At 46.2% G+C, this 23,530-nt stretch overlaps 1 protein-coding gene across 6 annotated transcripts in view; it reads right to left on the bottom strand.

The window, feature by feature from the left end:
• Positions 1-567: 567 nt before the first annotated feature.
• The window catches only part of esrrga (estrogen-related receptor gamma a), a gene marked incomplete at both ends in the record, with an annotated part of 79,697 nt that continues 56,734 nt past the window's right edge, over positions 568-23,530 (bottom strand). For all 6 annotated transcript variants that reach the window (XM_083650555.1, XM_083650556.1, XM_083650557.1 and 3 more), the window contains 3 exons: positions 568-812; positions 10,015-10,177; positions 10,272-10,378. In XM_083650555.1, the coding sequence (XP_083506681.1) occupies positions 568-812; positions 10,015-10,177; positions 10,272-10,378 (515 nt within the window). The remainder of the gene's footprint in view (positions 813-10,014; positions 10,178-10,271; positions 10,379-23,530) is intronic.

Here is a 23,530-nt window from a genome sequence, read left to right as displayed (position 1 = left end):
CAATGTTCATATATTCCCCTCATTTTCTTCTTGAACACTTAAAAAAACGGTGTCGCGGGAAACTGGGAGGGGAAATTGAGCCAAGAGTGCAGTCTCTCTCAGAACTAAAATTAAGAGTGGTCCATTTCTTTTAAACGTGTCGCTCTCCTTTTAAGCATTTTTGTCATTAATAATCACTTCTTAATCATTCTTATATGCATAAGCGACTGTCTGTCTTCCCGTCGTCAGTGTTCAGCATCGCCGTGGTAACCGTTAAGTGATTGTTAATCGTTTATACAGGACATACCTCTTTCCCTTGGGAGCAGAGGGGTCGTGTCAGTCATGGGTCTCCCCCTAAACAAGGGGTCAAGGGTCAAGTGAGCGCCCCTTCGTCAAAGAGGGCAGAGGTATGGGGATTCAGGTATGAGGTGTAGGATACGCGTTTGTTCATAGGTGGACGTGTCAGCAGACACATCACAGGGACGTGTGTGTGTGTGTGTGTGTGTGTGTGTGTGTGTGTGTGTAAAGAGCTAGAGGTCAGTCAAAGTTGTCGTTCAAAGTTCATCTGGGAAGCTCAGGGGGTTGAGCTCAGACCTTGGCTTCCAGCAGCTCCAGGAACAGTTTGTGCATGGGGACCTTGCCGTCCTGCTTGATGCTGTAGAAGTGCTGCACGGCCTTGGTGGAGGTCTGGCGGAGCAGGGGGAGGCTCATGAGCAGCTTGCCTGCCCGTCGAGGGTCCTCCGGGTGCTGGGCAGCCTCGTAGTCCTGCAGGGCCTCGTGGAGGACATCCTGGAGCTTCTGCACCGCGTCCACGTCCTCAATGTGCATGGAGTCTGGAGGAGCAGGGTGGAAACATTGAGATTCATTTAGTGTTCAAAATGTATACCGCAAGTGTGGAAAGACATGACAATGGACGCATGTTCAAACGATCATCTGTGTCCTCAATTTCCTCGGGCTCTGGAACACAGGCAGAGGGGAGCTACAGTAGCTGCAGTCAACTTTGTTCAAATGTGGGGGAAATATATACAAAATGTATCGAGAAGCATTTGAAAAGTATCCGTAGTCTTTTTCTCAGTGCTCACACAAGGAGAAAATGAATGAGCTCCACGGACTTTTACATTTACTAACCAATCTTTTTCATTTACACGAGTGCTAATGTTTTAATTTATACGTCCACACATCTTATATGTAACTGTTACATATAAGATGCGTGGACGTGTTACATTGTAACACATCAAATGCAAGGAGATTGGAGGGTGGTTTACTTGATCAATGATTAAAACAAGATGCACAGGGACATGTATAGAGAAACGGGATAGGTTGTATACAAAGTGCGTTATTTGCTGCTGTAGAAATGCGTTATAAATGGGTATTCCAGCCTCCTAGTGTGCAGTGAGTGACTAAAATGCTTATCTTCTGCTTTTTCCAGAAATCAAGGTAGGCGAGCTCTGCTGTATGGAGAAGCTCCCACAGCTCCTTTGGTTTACAACAGTCTGTGTCTTTGTCAGTGTCTGTGCCCCCTCTCTCCCCTCTGGTATTGCTCAGTGCCACACCAGGGCTAGCTGTTAAAGGCCCAGTCCAAAATCCAAACAGAAGCTAGAAGCTAGGGATGCCACTGAAAGCCATAGCATGTGGTCGAAAATGTTTTTAATTAAAAAAAAATAACGTGGGATGTGAATTTGACAATTTGACAACTTACATTTGTTTGAAAACAGCACAGCAAAAAAGCAAAAAGAAAGAAAGAAAAAGATCTACAGTCTATGTTTCAAATTTTAGAATGAGGAGCAATTTTCAAAATGCTTATTTTCCAGCTGTCGAAGTTCCAAGAATCAATGTGAGTGTACTTTACTTCTAAAAATATTGTTTTCCTAACACTATGTGGTTATACCTATTATACATAAAAACTGACTTTTTCAATTTAAGCACTTAATGAAAGAAGCTGTTTGGTTTGATCAGCGAAACGGCAAAATTGTACAGTAAATTTTAAGCAAGTCATATCGAGGAATGGGACTTTAAATGCTGGGGATGTTCCTCTCTCTGGGTCTAAAGTGTGGACCTGTGGGTGTGATGAATGAACAGACATGGAGAGAGTGGGCGGAGAAAAAGAGATAGACTTGTAACATGATGGAGAGGTGCAGGAAAGTCTAGTCTGTGTGTGTGTGTGTGTGTGTGTGTGTGTGCGTGTGCGTGTGCGTGTGCGTGTGTGTGTGTGCATGTGCGTGTGCATGTGCGTGTGTTTGGTTGCATGGAGTGTGTGTTTCAGCACACGTGGCAGTGGCAGCTGAGGACGTCCCTCTATAGTAATGCTCTGTATCGGCCCTTAGGGAGCCAAAGTCTTAATGTGAGCTGGCCTTTAGCTCGCAGCCTCCGATCAATGGCTACGATCGATGACTACATGCATGTTAAATAATAATCACAAGGCTACTATTGACAGGCCATCAGACACGCACACGCACGTGCACGTGCACGCACCCCAGCGCTGTCAGAGAGGAGGGGACATAGGTGTGCGTCCACGCATTTAAAATGCACATGCAATCAGATGTACGGTATGTGGAGTAACAAACTGCTGTGGGTATCTTCATAACTGGAAGGAAATGTCTGCCTTAAAGGGATATAGTTGTGGTTTTTTGACGTGGGGTTGTATGAGGTACTTATTGATAGTCAGCGGCCTACCCGCAGTAGAATGCACCCAGTGCGCTCCCAGTTAGAAGCAGCAGTGCAGCTGACAGGGAAACGGACTTCTGTGAATTGGGGTCACGAAGCAAGAATGTAATTTAGCCACCTAAAAAGAAGGCTCACCTAAACAAATCAATGTCAAGTGTACATGTGCGCTATATTTTGACCATTTTCAGCACTTTATCCTAACCGTAGAACTACCGTATTCTGCAGGACAGTGATGATTTGTCTGCAAAATGTGTGTGTGTGTGCGCGTGTGTGTGTGTGTGTATGCGTGTGTGTCCCAGATTGTAGTTCAGTATTGTCGGTGGGCTGCCAGAGGGGCTTTGGCCTTAACAGTGTGGAAAACTGACCTGTGATCCAACAGACTACTTCTTACACCAAAATGCTTACACACAGTACACACATTTCTTTAGACACACACACACACACACACACGCACACACACACCATCTACTGGGTTAACGAAAATGCCAGCTTGAGCAGCCATTTGATTAGAAAGCATGTACACAAACACACACTTAGTGGTACATTATGAAACACCAAACACACATAGTAGCAAAAATACATTCCACGTAAGATAGGAGAAGACACATACACAAAGATGTGCATGCACACACACACACACACACACACACACACACACACACACACACACACACACACACACACACACACACAGGTTTGGATCTATAGGGTGTAATGCATGTATCAGTATGCAGCACCAGACCAGCCAGTGGGTCGGATTCTATAGGGATCAATAGAACACTCAGCCTCCATCGGTTCTCGAATTTTCTACTTTTCCTCAGTTTAAATAAGAGAGTGGGTGGTCCACTCATCTGTATTTAACGTCTTTGTTTCCATACTTTCCTGCTGGCTGATACTGTGTACACAGTGGAAAGCTACAATAAAGATGAGAGAGAAGATGTTTATTGCGCTTGTGAGTTGGATTCAAATTCACATGTTTTGACTATATGTGAAATATTGAATGATGTGGCACACTGGAGGGGTTAGGCTTAGGGCAAATATTTAGACTGCCCATCTCTTCCTGAATGATAACGTTACAAATTCATATTGTAATAGTAACTAACAGATACACACTACAGGTACAGTCATGTCTCATGCTAAAACTATTCCCTTCTCCTCTTTATTCCTTTCAAATAATTGTCATAATTGGTGCTTAATGACAAGCTATAATGTAGACAAGTGCCACTGACGTTTAATGAGGTGCGTGTAGTGTGTGCTGTGCCGAATGCTGAGTTGTTCAATATTCAACCTGGCAGGCATGGCTATGCTACGCTACGCTATGCTACGGCCTGTGCCGTGACCCGCACTACACTCACAAGTCAAGCAGCAGTAGCTAATGAGCAGGAGCGCATGAGGCTGTTCAAACACATGTTAACATGTAACACACAATGCACACGCACACACACACACACACACACACACACACACACACCTACATCCCGTTTCCCGTGGCTAGTTTAGCTGTCTTTACATGTGAAGCACGTTCGCTAACATTTCTTAAGGCTTGCCTTCATTAATGCAGACGATTAGCATCCTGTGAATTAATTAGTGTCAGTGCCCTTCAAATTGCTAATGCTAGCATTCTGTTGTCTTGCAGAGCAGTCAGAGACTCTAGGCAGTGACGCAAACTCCTTGTTTCAGATTCACAGGAGCCACAGGATGTTGTTTCAGGTTCACAGGAGCTACAGGATGTTGTTTCAGGTTCACAGGAGCTACAGGATGTTGTTTCAGATTCACAGGAGCTACAGGATGTTGTTTCAGGTTCACAGGAGCTACAGGATGTTGTTTCAGGTTCACAGGAGCTACATGATGTTGTTTCAGGTTCACAGGAGCTACATGATGTTGTTTCAGGTTCACAGGAGCTACAGGATGTTGTTTCAGGTTCACAGGAGCTACAGGATGTTGTTTCAGATTCACAGGAGCTACAGGATGTTGTTTCAGGTTCACAGGAGCTACAGGATGTTGTTTCAGGTTCACAGGAGCTACAGGATGTTGTTTCAGATTCACAGGAGCTACAGGATGTTGTTTCAGGTTCACAGGAGCTACAGGATGTTGTTTCAGATTCACAGGAGCTACAGGATGTTGTTTCAGGTTCACAGGAGCTACAGGATGTTGTTTCAGATTCACAGGATGTTGTTTCAGGTTCACAGGATGTTGTTTCAGGTTCACAGGAGCTACAGGATGTTGTTTCAGGTTCACAGGAGCTACAGGATGTTGTTTCAGATTCACAGGAGCTACAGGATGTTGTTTCAGGTTCACAGGAGCTACAGGATGTTGTTTCAGGTTCACAGGAGCTACAGGATGTTGTTTCAGGTTCACAGGAGCTACAGGATGTTGTTTCAGGTTCACAGGAGCTACAGGATGTTGTTTCAGATTCACAGGAGCTACAGGATGTTGTTTCAGGTTCACAGGAGCTACAGGATGTTGTTTCAGATTCACAGGAGCTACAGGATGTTGTTTCAGATTCACAGGAGCTACAGGATGTTGTTTCAGATTCACAGGAGCTACAGGATGTTGTTTCAGGTTCACAGGAGCTACAGGATGTTGTTTCAGGTTCACAGGAGCTACAGGATGTTGTTTCAGGTTCACAGGAGCTACAGGATGTTGTTTCAGATTCACAGGAGCTACAGGATGTTGTTTCAGGTTCACAGGAGCTACAGGATGTTGTTTCAGATTCACAGGAGCTACAGGATGTTGTTTCAGATTCACAGGAGCTACAGGATGTTGTTTCAGGTTCACAGGAGCTACAGGATGTTGTTTCAGATTCACAGGAGCTACAGGATGTTGTTTCAGATTCACAGGAGCTACATGATGTTGTTTCAGGTTCACAGGAGCTACAGGATGTTGTTTCAGATTCACAGGAGCTACATGATGTTGTTTCAGGTTCACAGGAGCTACAGGATGTTGTTTCAGGTTCACAGGAGCTACAGGATGTTGTTTCAGATTCACAGGAGCTACAGGATGTTGTTTCAGATTCACAGGAGCTACAGGATGTTGTTTCAGGTTCACAGGAGCTACAGGATGTTGTTTCAGGTTCACAGGAGCTACAGGATGTTGTTTCAGATTCACAGGAGCTACAGGATGTTGTTTCAGGTTCACAGGAGCTACAGGATGTTGTTTCAGGTTCACAGGAGCTACAGGATGTTGTTTCAGGTTCACAGGAGCTACAGGATGTTGTTTCAGATTCACAGGAGCTACAGGATGTTGTTTCAGATTCACAGGAGCTACAGGATGTTGTTTCAGATTCACAGGAGCTACAGGATGTTGTTTCAGATTCACAGGAGCTACAGGATGTTGTTTCAGGTTCACAGGAGCTACAGGATGTTGTTTCAGGTTCACAGGAGCTACAGGATGTTGTTTCAGGTTCACAGGATGTTGTTTCAGGTTCACAGGAGCTACAGGATGTTGTTTCAGGTTCACAGGAGCTACATGATGTTGTTTCAGGTTCACAGGAGCTACAGGATGTTGTTTCAGGTTCACAGGAGCTACAGGATGTTGTTTCAGGTTCACAGGAGCTACAGGATGTTGTTTCAGGTTCACAGGAGCTACAGGATGTTGTTTCAGATTCACAGGAGCTACAGGATGTTGTTTCAGGTTCACAGGAGCTACAGGATGTTGTTTCAGATTCACAGGATGTTGTTTCAGGTTCACAGGAGCTACAGGATGTTGTTTCAGATTCACAGGATGTTGTTTCAGATTCACAGGATGTTGCTTCAGGTTCACAGGAGCTACAGGATGTTGTTTCAGATTCACAGGAGCTACAGGATGTTGTTTCAGATTCACAGGATGTTGTTTCAGATTCACAGGATGTTGCTTCAGGTTCACAGGAGCTACAGGATGTTGTTTCAGATTCACAGGAGCTACAGGATGTTGTTTCAGATTCACAGGAGCTACAGGATGTTGTTTCAGGTTCACAGGAGCTACAGGATGTTGTTTCAGGTTCACAGGAGCTACAGGATGTTGTTTCAGATTCACAGGAGCTACAGGATGTTGTTTCAGATTCACAGGAGCTACAGGATGTTGTTTCAGATTCACAGGAGCTACAGGATGTTGTTTCAGATTCACAGGAGCTACAGGATGTTGTTTCAGATTCACAGGAGCTACAGGATGTTGTTTCAGGTTCACAGGAGCTACAGGATGTTGTTTCAGGTTCACAGGAGCTACAGGATGTTGTTTCAGATTCACAGGAGCTACAGGATGTTGTTTCAGGTTCACAGGAGCTACATGATGTTGTTTCAGGTTCACAGGAGCTACAGGATGTTGTTTCAGGTTCACAGGAGCTACAGGATGTTGTTTCAGGTTCACAGGAGCTACATGATGTTGTTTCAGGTTCACAGGAGCTACAGGATGTTGTTTCAGGTTCACAGGAGCTACAGGATGTTGTTTCAGATTCACAGGAGCTACAGGATGTTGTTTCAGGTTCACAGGAGCTACAGGATGTTGTTTCAGATTCACAGGATGTTGTTTCAGGTTCACAGGAGCTACAGGATGTTGTTTCAGATTCACAGGATGTTGTTTCAGATTCACAGGATGTTGCTTCAGGTTCACAGGAGCTACAGGATGTTGTTTCAGGTTCACAGGAGCTACAGGATGTTGTTTCAGGTTCACAGGAGCTACAGGATGTTGTTTCAGGTTCACAGGAGCTACAGGATGTTGTTTCAGATTCACAGGAGCTACAGGATGTTGCTTCAGATTCACAGGAGCTACAGGATGTTGTTTCAGATTCACAGGAGCTACAGGATGTTGTTTCAGATTCACAGGAGCTACAGGATGTTGTTTCAGATTCACAGGAGCTACAGGATGTTGTTTCAGGTTCACAGGAGCTACAGGATGTTGTTTCAGATTCACAGGAGCTACAGGATGTTGTTTCAGGTTCACAGGAGCTACAGGATGTTGTTTCAGATTCACAGGATGTTGTTTCAGGTTCACAGGAGCTACAGGATGTTGTTTCAGATTCACAGGATGTTGTTTCAGGTTCACAGGAGCTACAGGATGTTGTTTCAGATTCACAGGATGTTGTTTCAGGTTCACAGGAGCTACAGGATGTTGTTTCAGATTCACAGGAGCTACAGGATGTTGTTTCAGATTCACAGGAGCTACAGGATGTTGTTTCAGATTCACAGGATGTTGTTTCAGATTCACAGGAGCTACAGGATGTTGTTTCAGGTTCACAGGAGCTACAGGATGTTGTTTCAGGTTCACAGGAGCTACAGGATGTTGTTTCAGGTTCACAGGAGCTACAGGATGTTGTTTCAGATTCACAGGAGCTACAGGATGTTGTTTCAGATTCACAGGAGCTACATGATGTTGTTTCAGGTTCACAGGAGCTACAGGATGTTGTTTCAGATTCACAGGAGCTACAGGATGTTGTTTCAGATTCACAGGAGCTACAGGATGTTGTTTCAGATTCACAGGAGCTACAGGATGTTGTGGCACATCGTGTAAGAAATGAAGAGTTTCATTCCAAAATGCCTGATGCATTCATTTGGTGACAGAAGAAGAAAAAGTTCTCTGTTATTGTTACTCGTTTGGAGAGCTAACGCACACAGCTTGTGACCACACGCTGCTGACTGCTTCGCTCAATTCATTTATTTATATGTATTGCAACGCCTTGAAACACCTGATTGAACACCTCATTCATGCTTTTGAAATCGGTTGCTTCAATCTTTAGACTTCTCACTCGCTCAGTTCTAGTCTCGCCGTTTCCAAGGGTGCACTTTGAGGCAGCAAGGTCTCTGCGTCACCTGCTTGCCAAATAGTAAACAATCATCATCATCATCATCATCATCATTGTTGTCCAGCCGGCAGAACCAATCAGCTTTCTCATATTTCAGGCAGCAGGGTGTGTGAGCGTGCGTGCGCGCACACACACACACACACACACACACACACACACACACACACACACACACACAGCCAAGAGATTGATTGTCACACGTGACCCTAAGGACAACAATCTGTCAATATTTTGTGCGTGTGCATGAGGGGGGTGTGTGTGTGGTATGTGTGGTGTGCGTTTCTGTATGCTTATATACATGTATTATTGTTTGAGTGTGTGCCAGACTGCCAGTCTTTTTTTTTATGTGCACTTGGCTCCAATGTTTTTGAAAATGTGTTTATGTGATTGTTTATGAGTGAATTTGTATGTGTGTCTGTGTGTGTGTGTGTATGTGTGTGTGTATGTGTGTGTATGTGTGTGTGTCTGTGTGTGTGTGTATATGTCTGCGTGCGCACGTGTTGGAGTGTGTGGATGGTTGCAGAATCAGAACAAATGATCCCTCCCTCCCTATTCAAAGCTGCCCCATTGCTTCTCCCATTTAAACACATTGTATTGACAGCTTCCCTGTTGTAATTAAAGAGTACTGAGAGCTGGCCGGCTTCCAAGACAAAGTTCAAAAGACGGGGTCATGGGAGGAAGAAGGTGTGTGTGTGTGTGTGTGTGTGTGTGCACACACACGTGTGTGTGTGTGTGTGTGTGTGTGTGTGTGTGTGCGCGCGTGCATGCGTGTGTGTCAGTCAGTTGTCGATGCAGCTGGACAACATCAGAGAGGGGGGCTTTATCGACAGACTTTGGGTCCTAATGATTGGACCTTATTTAACAGGCATCTGAAGAGACGACTATGCTAATTGTAAAAGGGATCGCCACTTTGTCGGAGCTTCAAGTTTAAGGTGTGTGTGTGTGTTGTTGGTAGTGTGCGTCTGTGTGTGTTGTTTGTAGTGTGCGTCTGTGTGTGTGTATGCATCTGTAATGTTTGAACGTGTGTATGAGGGGACAACTGTGTGTGTGTGTGTGTGTGTGTGTGTGTGTGTGGGGGGGGGCTTTGGGGGAGGTGGGACAGCTGATGGCGTAGCTTTCCTGGAAAAGATTAACTGTCTCAATGTGTGAGAGTATGTGTCGTGGTTGCTGGTGGAGTGTGCGTGTGCATGAGTGCATGTGTGTGTGTGTGTCGTGGTTGCTGGTGGAGTGTGCGTGTGCATGAGTGCATGTGTGTGTGTGTGAGAGTGTGTGTCGTGGTTGCTGGTGGTGGGTGCGTGTGCATGAGTGCATGTGTGTGTGTGAGTATTTAAATCAGTGCTTTGATGGTTCAGCTCAAATGAGTCCCATGGGACTGGAGATTCCTAGGATTAACTCTTTCTCCACCAGGCGTGCGGCACGCCCCCTCCCCCCCTAGTGGGCTGCATCCTTACTGCTACGGGGCTAGTGGTGTGTATGAATCACTATTCCTGGAACACGTTCGCGTCATTTGAGATTGACTGAATGTCCATGAGGAGGGACACAAAATGGCCACCACAAACATCTAAACATCTGCGGGAGAGTGAAGGACCTCTTACCTGAGTTAGCCAAAGCAATGGCCTTGAGAGTGACAAATTCCTCCTTCTCTAGTTTCATCGCTTTGTACTTCTTGACCAGCTGGAGGATGGCGTTGTTCAGGTCCAGAAGGCCTGCTAGCTTAGACTGGTCCTCGTCCATGATGTAGTCCTCAGCGTACACCAGCTAAACACAAGACAGGGGAAGAGGTCAGGAATACATCTGTGTACCTGGAGAGGTTTGGTTTGATGTGAGAAAGACACAATCAAACACAACCAACCTTGTCTTCAAAGGAGAGCGAGCGGTACACAACACGCAGGATCAGGATCTCCATCCATGCGCTCTGCAGTAGACTCATCTGGTCTGCCAAAGACAGCGTAGAGAAACCTGATGGGGAGAGGAAGGGGAGGGAAGATGGGGGGAGAGAAATATGTTAAATGGTAATCAAATCTGATACAAATGCAAATTCCATATAGGAAGAGAGAGAGAGAGAGAGGGGGGGGGGGGCATTTTGATTTTTGGCAATCACATTCACACTTCAAAAATCACAAAAGTGGTGTTGATTTGTGAAGATGATCTTGCTGAACACCAACGTCTCAGTTTCATAAAGCCTTGTTAACCACACACCTTTTTTCAGGCATGTCACCAAAATCCCCACACACACAAATCCCATTGACTTCCAGATGAGAAACCAGCATGACGCCAACTTCCGGGTTTTAGGACTCATTCCTGCGGTACTCTGTTCACCTCATGCAGAAGAGACCGTCTGGCTTGAGAGACCAACAGGAAGTGTAAAATACAATCAGAGGTTCCGATTGTATTTACACTTCCTGTGACTCATAAACCTAGTCTGACTCATAATGTGAGTCCAACTAGGTTTGACCAGGTGAGTCGGACTAGTTTGAGCAGGTAAAACAGCCGGCGTTTTGAACAGGAAGTCGTGATACAATGGGTCAAGTGGGCGGGGCTACATAAGGTGAATAGCATAGTAAACACAAATATGGCTGAAGTCATCCCTGTGGTACTCTATTCCCAGGGGCTTCTTGTTCTTCTCATGTTGGTCTGAGGGCAGACTCGACACTACAGTGACTCACTATCGCCTCTTGAGGTACACATGGTATTACAGGACAAGACGGGCCGGGGCTAGCTGGTTAGCATGCTAATTTCAGTAGATATTGCTGCAACACAGTACATAGACCTCTTTAGATCTTTCTCAAGAATTTATTGAACCTTTTTGAATGTTTGAACCTAGAATTCTGTCTCAATCTGACATTAAGTGACCAGTGGGAAGACAAGACCGATCAACTTTCTGTTTTGGTAATGAAAATGTATGAGGCAATACTATGTGTGATCAACGGTCTTGCTGGTGAAGTAACTGAAGTGGAATCTGAACGTAAAAGTGCGGAGGAGGAAGAAAGGGAGAGAATTCAGAGCAAATAAAGCTGGCTTTGAAGCGAGGGGAGAGGGTCAAGGCCTCCCCCACCTCCCCCCTTCATCAGCCAGCTGACCAGAGGCCTCCTCCTCCTCCTCTTCCTCCTGTGCCGGGGGCTCTCCTCTGGGGAGAGGCAGGCCTTATCTCCCCCTGACACAACCTCCATGGATCAATGCTGGCCATCGCTGCTGTGCAGCTCGCTTGCTCACACACACACACACACACACGCGCACACACACACACACACACACACACACACACGCGCGCGCACACATGCACACACACACACTAATTGTAGCTACAGCCTCAAACCTGCTTTCTCCGGTGTCAATCCGTGTCTTTCTATCTCTCTATGTCTGCATCTGTCTGTCTCTCTCCTTCTCTTCAATCTCAATCTCTGCCTCTTTATCTGTGTGTGTGTCTGTGTGATGGAACCATCAGTGTGTCTGTGTGTGTGTCTGTGTGATGGAACCATCGGTGTGTCTGTGTGTGTGTGTCTGTGTGATGGAACCATCAGTGTGTCTGTGTGTGTGTGTGTGTGTGTGTGTGTGTGTGTGTGTGTGTGTGTGTGTGTGTGTGTGATGGACCATCAGTGTGTCTGTGTGATGGAACCATCAGTGTGTCTGTGTGTGTGTGTGTGTGTGTGTGTGTGTGTGTGTGTGTGTGTGTGTGTGTGTGTGTGATGGACCATCAGTGTGTCTGTGTGTGTGTGTGTGTGTCTGTGTGATGGAACCATCAGTGTGTCTGTGTGTCTGTGTGATGGACCATCAGTGTGTCTGTGTGTGTGTGTCTGTGTGATGGAACCATCAGTGTGTCTGTGTGTGTGTGTCTCTGTGTGATGGAACCATCAGTGTGTCTGTGTGTCTGTGTGATGGACCATCAGTGTGTCTGTGTGTGTGTCTGTGTGATGGAACCATCAGTGTGTCTGTGTGTGTGTGTGTGTGTGTCTGTGTGATGGAACCATCAGTGTGTCTGTGTGTCTGTGTGATGGACCATCAGTGTGTCTGTGTGTGTGTGTGTGTCTGTGTGATGGAACCATCAGTGTGTGTGTGTGTGTCTGTGTGATGGAACCATCAGTGTGTCTGTGTGTGTGTGTGTGTCTGTGTGATGGACCATCAGTGTGTCTGTGTGTGTGTGTGTGTGTGTCTGTGTGATGGACCATCAGTGTGTCTGTGTGTGTGTCTGTGTGATGAACCATCAGTGTGTCTGTGTGTATGTGTGTCTGTGTGATGGAACCATCAGTGTATCTGTTAGGGCTTTCACACTGGCAGGGCTCCGTGCCGGTTCCGGTTCCCGAACCCAAATTTGAACCGGCCGGCGCGTTCAGACCGAAAAAATAATTGGTTCGGAACCTGAAAAGTTGGTTCTCAGCGGAACCAAAAGATAGTTGTTTTTTCGTTGGGAACCGTGACATCATCAGTGGGCGTGTCTTATTCTAGGCTGTGAAAACGAGCAGGAAGGAGAAGAAAGAAGGCAGTGACAACATGGAGAAAAATAATTTGCAGTGGTCTGCTGAGGAAACCAAATGTTTAGTGGCGATTTGGGCATCTACCGAATTTAAAGAAAAGCTAGAAAGCAGTACAAGAAAGAGCAAGTTGTATGGCGAACTTGCGGAAGAGATGGCCAAGGCTGGGTTCACTCGAACGCCAGACCAAATAATGAATAAACTAAAAAAACTGAAGGAGGACTACCAAATAATGTCCTCCCACTTTGGTTCCGCTTAAACTGGTGTGAACGCGGCTGGTTCGCCAGAAAGCACCAAGGTTCTGAGACTCCAGAACGGAACCAGAGCCAGAACCAGAACCGTCTCTGTATGAAAGTGGTATGTGTGTGTCTGTGTATGTGTGATGGAACCATCAGTGTGTCTGTGTGTGTCTGTGTGATGGACCATCAGTGTGTCTGTGTCTGTGTGATGGACCATCAGTGTGTCTGTGTGTGTGTGTGTGTGTTTTCTTTGGTCTTGCACCTGTCTATACTGACGCTCTCTCTCTCTTCCTTACTTGATCTAATCTCACTTTCTTTGATTGTGTTTCTTTGGATCATTTTCTAGGAGTGTATCCGTCTGTTTCTCTCTCTCTCTCCCTTTCACTTCCTCCCTCACTCGCTCTTTAATGGAACACCTGCCCACTCACACCTTTCCTCACAGCTGTCCTCTCCTCACACACCTGTCTGTTCACACCTGCCTGCCTGTGTGTGTGTGTGTGTGTGTGTGTGTGTGTGTGTGTGAGAGAGAGAGTGTGTGTCTGTGTGTGCGTGTGTGTGTGTGAGACACCTTCATAAGGAAGACAAAGACAGTGGCCCAGGTGAGCGCACCTGTCAGAGCTCACTGTGTGTGTGTGTGTGTGTGTGTGTGTGTGTGTGTGCGTGCACGCAGGCGTCCGTGTGTGTTTAAAAGGAGCGCCCTGCCGGGGGAAACAGGCTGATGAGAGGGGAGATATTTCTTCAACAACATCTGCTGTGATGTGCCTCCTCTGGAGATGGCAGGGAGTGTGTGTGTGTGTGTGAGAGAGAGAGAGAGAGAGAGAGAGAGGGGAAGAGAGAGTGTGTGTGTGTGTGTGTGTGTGTGAGAGAGAAAGAGAGAGAGAGAGAGGAAGAGAGAGAGAGTGTGTGTGTGTGTTGACGGGTAATGGCAGGCGTCTCATTATGCGCAGGTTGCAGGCTATTGTTGTTTGTAACGAGCTAATTCATTATATCTACTACCGTTAACATCTCTCATCATCGCATTAGGATACACACACACATACACACACACACACACACACACACACACACACACACACACAATCACTGTACATACAATATTTTATTTAAAATGGTGTTATAATATAACAGTATTGTTAATCTCTTTACACAGAATATACGCACACACACACACACACACACACGTATAGACACATTTGTATACACTGCTGTACTCACACATCACAGTTGCACACACGCACACACACACACACACAGACACAGACACACACACACAAACACACACACACACACACACACACACACACACACACACACACACACACACACAGAGTGAAAGGAGCAGTATCATTGCCAACTGGCAGTGCCTTCTCCTCGACTTAATGAAATCATCAGACGGGATTAGAGGTGAATTTCTTAAGGGGGTCTTCAGTCACACACACACACACACACGCACACACGCACACACACACGCACGCACGTACGCACAGACAGACACAAAGAGTGTGTGGGTGTGTGCAAGTGTGAGTGTAAGCATTATCCGAAACACTACATATTACTAGCTGTTGGTAAATAATTAGATTTACACATAGACCCCTATCAACCACAAATATCTCCCTCCCCATCACACACACACACACACACACACACACGGAAAACACCAATAATTAAAAGCCCCATGATTAGTTTATTGAGCTGAAAGTGGAGCTTTTTTTTTATTGAGGTCCATCAATGATTTTTATCAGGATGTGGTGTGTGTGTGTGTGTGTGTGTGTGTGTGTGTGTGTGTACGTGCACACGCATGCATTTTTGTGTGCTAGTCTGTTTGTGTGTGTGTGTGTGCATATACTCACTCATATATAGTCATCATGCCTATTGTGGCGTATTTGACAGTGCATGGTTGCATTGTACATGTATGTTTCGTGTGTGTTTGCATTTTATGAGTAGCATACATTCCCATGCATACACATTTCTGCATGTGCTTGTCCACATCTCTATCTGTGTGTGTGTGTGTGTGTGTGTGTGTGTGTGTGTGTGTGTGTGTGTGTGTGTGTGTGTGTTCCTGGAGCCCCGCCCCTCCCTCACAGCCTGTCTGTGCCGTTCAGCCATCCAATGCCTCTTATCTGTCTGATTAATAGGCGTCCGGCTTCAGGACAAATTAATTAACAGATAACGCCATCTCTCCCTCCTCCCCCTCCTCCCCTCCTTCTCATGGAGCGATCGATACAGCAGAAGAAAAGAAACATCAATGGGAATTTAGTGCTGATGATGGAGAGAGAGAGGTATTGATGGAGAGAGAGAGAGAGAGAGAGAGAGAGAGAGGAGGAAGAGAGCGTGATGGGGTGAGAGGAGAGAAGAAAGGAAGGAAGGAGAAAGAGAGGGGGGGGGTGAAGGGAAGACCCTTTTTTGATACCTGTGATTTCACTTGATAAAAGAAGCTTCCTTATTGGCTGGAATTCCTTTCCCTTCCTGTCTATTGTTGACAAGCTATTTTGTATACGTTTGTGTTTGTATTTGTTTATGGCTCGTCTATGGGACATATGGTGTTGTGTGCTGTGTATTGTGAAGGTGTGTGTGTGTGTGTGTGTGTGTGTTTGTGTGTGGATGTGTGTGTTTGTCTTTTTGTGTACTTTATGTATGGACGCATGTGCTCATGTATTAACACAATATATGTATGAATATAGTAAGTGTGTATGTGTGTGTGTGTGTGTGTGTGTGTGTGTGTGTGTGTGTGTGTGTGTGGATGTGTGTGTGTGTGGATGTGTGTGTGTGTGTGTGTGTGTGTGTGTGTGTGTGTGTGTGTGTGTGCCATACATTGGTGTGACAGAAAGAGGCTGCAGTGCAGTCATGCAGACTTAACCTCTAGTGCTCGCTCTCCTGCTCTTTTTTTCTTCCCCTCGCTCTCAGACACATACACACACGTGCACACACACACACACACACACACACACAAACGCACACGTCGATTCCCCAGCCACCCTGCGGCCTGTTTGTCTGCCAAATGAGTCCTGACTGCACGTTTACACCCGGGACCACACACACACACACACACACACACACACACACACACACACACACACACACACACACACACACACACACAGGATAGCCCTCTCTCATGCCCCAGTTGTTACACAGACATGCACAAACACATCTAGCAGCCCCTATATTTGTTTTCTCATGGTTACAGGGCAAATACATGTACGTACCAGTGAGATCTGATTGTGATGCTTATGAGGACCTGTGCACGTGTGTGTGTGTGTGTGTGTGTGTGTGTGTGTGTGTGTGTTTGTACGTACACACAGTATGCGTGTGTATGTGTAGTGCTTGTGTATATCTGTAATAAATGATGTGTCAGATAAAGGCTACAGGGACAGATTGGAGAGCAGGAGGGATGACGTGTGATTTAATTCTAAATTCTGAATTCAAACTGCACAGTTCTGCACGACTGGCTGCTGTGTTTGAGGGTATGTGTCCTGGTCGCTGCACTAGCGCCTCCTCTGTTCGGTCGGGGCGCCTGTTCGGGGGGCAGAGGGGAACTGGTGGCAATAGCGTGATCCTCCCACGTGCTACGCCCTGCCGGTGAAGAGCTCCCCCGCTGTCAGGTGAAAAGAAGCGGCTGGCATGTGCATGTGTTGGAGGAAGCATGGTGCTAGTCTACGGCTCTCCCCAGATCGGCAGAGGGGCTGGAGCAGCGACCGGGGCAGCAGAGGGAAATTGGCCAAGTACAATTGGAGAGAAAATAGGGGGGAAATCAGAAAGAAAAAAAAACTGCAGAGTTGTGATTACATGATATACTGTATCTTTGAAATGCCTGTTTAGGCTGTGATCACATGACACGCTTTTCAGTTATTGTCAATGCTGTGGTGATGGGTATAGCCGGCACACCTTTTTCTTTTTTCTTTTAAGCAGTGCAGCTGCTTCTATAAGTGAATATGTGTGTTTGAGCACGAGTTGTGTGCAGACGAGATTTAGTAGGTAGCCTATAGGCCACTCCCCCAGCTCCCCGGGCGACAGACTCGGCACAGACAGACACAGAGACACAGGCACAGAGAGAGAGAGACAGAGAGGGAGAGAGAGATCTCGAGGTCGACAGCAGTTCAAAGCCGGTAAAACACACACGCACGCAGGCTCACAGGCGCGCACGCGCGCACAGTTTAACAAACATCTGGAAATGAACGGAGAACGCATTTCCTCATTGGTGAGACTTTGGCGCACAGTGTCGGGGAGAGGGGGGGTGGAGAAGGGCCGGACTTGCAAATCTGCACTGCTTACTTCAACACCTGAGTGTGATTTTCTTTACTTTAGCTTCTCATTCTCAAGAGCAGTTAGAGAAATCAATTTCTCTTGGGCATTTTATTTTCAACAATGCTTTGTTACAACTATGTTTGTTTTTTCTTTCTCTGTCTGAGCCTTTTGTTGTTGTTTCTGTTTTACGTTTTGAAAATTGCAAAAAATTGCAAAAAAGAAAAAAAAAAAAAAAAGCTTTGTTACTTCAGGTTAGCTATAGCTGACACGTGTTAGAATGAGAAATGAGCTGTGTAGAAATGAGCAGGCTGTAACGCAGCTCGTGCGCTCTCTCTGTGGACACTCATGACCGTGGCCTCAGGGCACGTTTAATAGGAAGCTTCTCAGTCTGTCTCAATAATGCAACAGCAAAGAGTCACACACTTATCAAGATGGAACCATCACATCAGTCTTTTAGGTGGTTGTGAGGAACGGCTTCACACATTGTCGCAGAGATGTAACACGATGGAGCAAAGACGGAGTTCACACTAAGAGCATTCTGAAAGGTAGTTGTGCTGCGCGGGGTGTCAGGGCGGCCTAAAGCTACACATTCAACAAATAAGCCAAAGACGACTAGCGTGACACCTATTACAGACAGTGTATTCCAGCTGTTAGCTCAGTGACTGCTGGAGAGTGGCTGACATTATATCTGCTGTGGTGCTGCCCAACAACACTGCCACAGGGCCCCTAGGCAAAGCGTAGGGGCCCTGTGTGTGGGGGGGGGGCATGTGTGGTAATGGGAAATATAAATGACAGTTAGCCTCTGAGAATAGGCTACTTTTAAGTTTCTTTGAGAGCCGAGGCAACTGACTCAAACGGACAACAGCAGGCGCACATTTAAGGCGTTTTCACACTGGGAACCATTGCATTCGTTCCGTGGCCGAGTTTGTTTTCTATACTGTGATGAACTAGCCTGGCATCGCCAAACCCAGTCATTGCACTGCATTGAATTTGCAAACAAACAAATGAGCTAGCTGGTAGCTAGCGTCAGGTTCCCAGGCTAACAAAGTCCTAACAAACCATAGGATAAGTGGTGGTCATCACACAGTAAAGAAATATCAGTCCACTTCAGTGTTTGGGTACGCTTGTATTCACACTCAAGTGTGCGGTGCCCGGGCAGGCATGAAGCCAATAGTCAATTTTGAAGTCGTAATAAATGGACCATTCAACATTTTGCAGGTGTTGTTTAGCTCGATGTTTCTCAACCACTCTGGGCCATGAGCGCCCTCTAGTGGGTTGAAGTTGAAGCTCAGAAAATTAGCGGGCTGCGAGTCCATGTTTGACGAGCTGCAGCGAGCCGAGGTTTTAAGCGAGAGCGTACGTTCAAATATTGGTGGAAATTAGACATGAAGACGAATGTAGCAGCCAAGTTATGGCGGGGGTAAAATAGATCCAAGATCGGCAAAATCCTTGACAAAGGTAAATGGGCATGGCTACTTTCAAATGACACATCGAGAGATATATCTGAATGAAATGTTCTGCATGCAGTGAAAATGTTATTGTGGAATCTGGCCTCTTCCAGTTCTGTTTGAATATCACCACACAGCAGACTGTGACATAACACACATACAGACCAGTTCATTCTTTCTCCTGTTTTTGTCATGTTATGTATTCTTCCCTTATTTGTTTGGGAAAGTGGTCCTCGGATTGTTTTGAACAATCAGAAGTGGTTGACTTCCTTGCAGGTGAGAGGAGGAGAGTAGCTTGGCTCCTTGCAGGTGAGAGGAGGAGAGTAGCTTGGCTCCTTGCAGGTGAGAGGAGGAGAGTAGCTTGGCTCCTTGCAGGTGAGAGGAGGAGAGTAGCTTGGCTCCTTGCAGGTGAGAGGAGGAGAGTAGCTTGGCTCCTTGCAGGTGAGAGGAGGAGAGTGACTTGGCTCCTTGCAGGTGAGAGGAGGAGAGTAGCTTGGCTCCTTGCAGGTGAGAGGAGGAGAGTGGCTTGGATCCTTGCAGGTGAGAGGAGGAGAGTGGCTTGGCTCCTTGCAGGTGAGAGGAGGAGAGTGGCTTGGCTCCTTGCAGGTGAGAGGAGGAGAGTGGCTTGACTCCTTGCAGGTGAGAGGAGGAGAGTGGCTTGGCTCCTTGCAGGTGAGAGGAGGAGAGTGGCTTGGCTCCTTGCAGGTGAGAGGAGGAGAGTGGCTTGGCTATGTGCAGCATGTACACATTCTATTGTATTCTGCAGGGGACAGATTTCAGGCTCCTGGCCCACTGAGATACAGATTGCATTGGGACACGTGAGGTTTCCAACAGTTTCAGACACATTCACACACACACACATTGCCCTGTGTGTGTGTGTGTGTGTGTGTGTGTACAGTATATGTGTGTGTGTGTGTGCGTGCTGCTGCTTTGTATGCACATTGTGTATGACTCCAGTATTGTGCGACACATGCTCTCTCAACGCTTCTTGTATGTTTGTGTTTAAATTTGTGTTAGTGTGCGCATTGCTGCATGCTGTGCTCCCTTTTGCTGCTTTTTGAGTGTGTGTGTGCGTGTGTGTGTACAGTATGTATGTATGTATGTATGTGTGTGTGCGTGCTGCTGCTTTGTATGCACATTGTGTATGACTCCAGTATTGTGCGACACATGCTCTCTCAACGCTTCTTGTATGTTTGTGTTTAAATTTGTGTTAGTGTGCGCATTGCTGCATGCTGTGCTCCCTTTTGCTGCTTTTTGAGTGTGTGTGTGTGTGTGTGTGCGTGTGTGTGTGTGTGTGTGTGTGTGTGTGTGTGTGTGTGCGTGTGCGTGTGCGTGTGTGCACGCCTCAAACTGTTTTGTACCATACGGCCAGACGCCGGCCCAAATGAACACGGACCCCCTGTGATGGTCTTGGCCAAGCTAGAACGGCGCACACACAAGAAACACACACACAAAAATAAAAGCATGCGCACTGACGACAAATGCTGTCACATATGCGCGCGCGCGCACACACACACACACACACACACATGCACATCCACCAGCTGACCCAATTACACAGAGATGCGCAACGAGATGGAAACAAATCTACCCAGAGAACCAGCTAATTTAGAAGGGCTTAAAGACACAGTCACACACACACACACACACACACACACACACACACACACACACACACACACACACACACACACACACACACACACTTCATGTAGAGAGTTGATCCCATATGAAATTGCATATCACCAATTGAGCTTCATGTTTCATTTCAGATGGAAGACAAACTTGCCTTCACTGTGACTATTCACCTTTTCCTTGGACTTACGTTTCCCATGATTCTCAGCGGTAGCCGGTTGTCAACTTCCTGTTTACATTTCTTTCACTAGCAAGGAGGTGTGCGCCGCTGTCAAAGAGTGGGAACGTTAGTGGCTTATTTTATCCCAAATGGCTAAAAATAGTAACGCTGTGTGGTTGCATAGCGGCGATATTTTACAAAAACAAGGTGAATGTCAATTCACTCGTACTGTACGGGCTTATTTTAGCCAAAATTGCAAAAAATAGTATGTGGTTGCATAGCGGCCGCTTTTGTTTTGAAGGCTAAACGTCCAAACCAGAACTCTTATTATTTGGTCATTGAACGGCGCTTTAGCGGTCTCTCTCTTTCAAGATTCAAGATATTGTCACTCCGTTGTACAATTATGCACGTGAAATTATTATGCTGGGGGGCATCATTACAAGACATAGGTAGGTACAAAGTCACAACAATTATTATGATTATTTTCAGTCTCTTTCGCTATGAACGGTCCTGAGCGGAAACAGGCACCCGGCAGCTGGAAACAGGGAGGGTGTCATGGAAGCGCCCATGGTCTCACCATGAAAACTAACCACCGTCCAACACGTTGCCACAGACACATTTATACTTGTCGCAGTTTTGTACCGTTCTTTTATTGACACTCCAAAAGAATGGCAGAGGTAACTGTTAGCAGACATGCTAGCACGCAGATGTAAACAGAGGCAGTCATGACGTTACAGCCAAACTGTAGAATTCCACTGACTATATAGTTTGTTTGGCCGGCCATCTTGCGCACACTGAGCAAGCCCAAGCTTCATTCTCTCCATAAACCTCGCTCAATTTACTGTCGTTTCCTGTATCTGTCTGTCCATCCTCTCCCACACACACACACACACGTCATCACACTCACCTTCATCCCCTCTCATATTGTGGGCTACCGTATCATCTAGCTACCCCCCGCCCCCTCCCTCCACCCCTCTACGGCCTGGGGGAGAGCAGAGCAGTAGCAGGGTTGCGGTAGCTTCTAATCAGTGTGAACAGCCAGCTAATTACCAAACCCTCAGCCCTGGATGACTGTTAATTGCATACATTAGACCCCATCAGCAGCACTGCAAGATTAACACTTAAAAGTCTTCCCATCGCCGGAGTGGAGATGAGTGCTGTGTGACAGAGTGTGTGTGTGTGTGTGTGTGTGTGTAAGAGAGAGAGAGAGAGAGACTGAGACAGAGGGAGAGAGGAGGATATGTGTACTCACTGTCACTCTGTGTGTGTGTGTGTGTGTGTGTGTGTGTGTGTGTGTGTGTGTGTGTGTGTGAGAGAGAGAGAGAGGATATGTGTACTGTCACTGTGTGTGTGTGTGTGTGTGTGTGTGTGTGAGAGAGAGAGAGAGAGAGAGAGAGAGAGAGAGAGAGAGAGAGAGAGAGAGAGAGAGGATATGTGTACTGTCACTCTGTGTGTGTGTGTGTGTGTGTGTGTGTGTGTGTGTGTGTGTGTGTGTGTGTGCAGGCGCTCATATTTAACACTTAATTAGAGCCAAAATGGAGCGGTGGCATCGCGGCGGCGGTCGTCGGGTGTTATGGCTGTCACAGGGGGCGGGGACAGACGGTCGTCGAGGGCAACCCCCAGTCTCCGTGGAGACGACAGATGGAGTGACATTAAGAGCATTTGCTGTGGAGCCATTTCAAATAATAAAATATCAATATTTACATTTTAATTACCCACTACTAGCGCCATCGGGGCTGTGTCAAGGAGTGTGTGTGTGTGTGTGTGTGTGTGTGTGTGTGTGCGCACTTTCCTATTGAATTTATGATCTCAATCACTAGTTTCAAGGCTTCCTCAATACAGCAGGATGCTCATTCTGTAAAATAGACAAAAAAAGCAGGCTATGTTTTAGGGCTTGGTTGACAGGGACCAAATGTGCGTCACTTTTGGATCAAAATAACCAAGATGGCGACGGTGAAAATGTCAACCTCGAGGCTTAAAAACACGAGTCCAAAAACCGATGGGTGACCTCACAGTAGCTATGTCCCTATTTATTATATTATATTATTATTATCTATGGTATGAGTACTGCTCAAGAGACAATGTTGAATATTTCTGAGGGTGTATTCAAACTGGATGAACACAGATAGGGAATGTGCAGGCAAAGTAATACAAAGACACAAAGCATTACTTGCAAGAACTACTTTCTCCACCGTTTCTGTTTCCCCATCATTTCCCTTATCTTTCCTTTGTATTCTTCTTTCTATCACTCTATCATCCATCCATCCATTCTCCTCTTCTCCTTTCCTACCCCTGTATCCTCCTCCCTCCCTCCTCCAATACAATGCTGATGCAGGCAGGAATGACCACTCTGTGTGTGTGTGTGTGTGTGTGTGTGTGTGTATGTGTGTGTGTGTGTGTGTGTGTGTGTGTGTGTGTGTGTGTGTGTGTGTTTCGGTGTGCGTGTGTAGAAGTCTGTTGGGGGAATTAACCATGTGTACACAACTGAGGAGCTTACACAGAGAGAGAGACACGTGTGTTCACTCTCTCTCTCTCACATACACACACACACACACACACACACACACGCACACACGCACACACACACACACACACAATGCTGACAGACAGTTTTGAAGGAAAAAAGCTACATCCAGAGTTATATAGGAGAAGGTATAACGAGGTGGAAAATGGAAAAATGAAATCAGAGGAAAAGAATAAAAAGGAAATCTGTGAATGTAAAGGAGGGAAGTAAATGGCTACCCTCTATCTATCTATCTATCTATCTATCTATCTATCTATCAACTATCTATCTATCTATCTATCTATCAACTATCTATCTATCTATCTATCTATCTATCAACTATCTATCTATCTATCAACTATCTATCTATCTATCTATCTATCTATCTATCAACTATCTATCTATCTATCTA

This window comes from Poromitra crassiceps (assembly GCF_964638095.1).
Source record: "Poromitra crassiceps genome assembly, chromosome: 14".
Classification (NCBI taxonomy): Eukaryota; Metazoa; Chordata; class Actinopteri; order Beryciformes; family Melamphaidae; genus Poromitra; species Poromitra crassiceps.
Note: the sequence above shows the minus strand (reverse complement) of the source record. Positions and strands in the feature narration are given on the sequence as shown.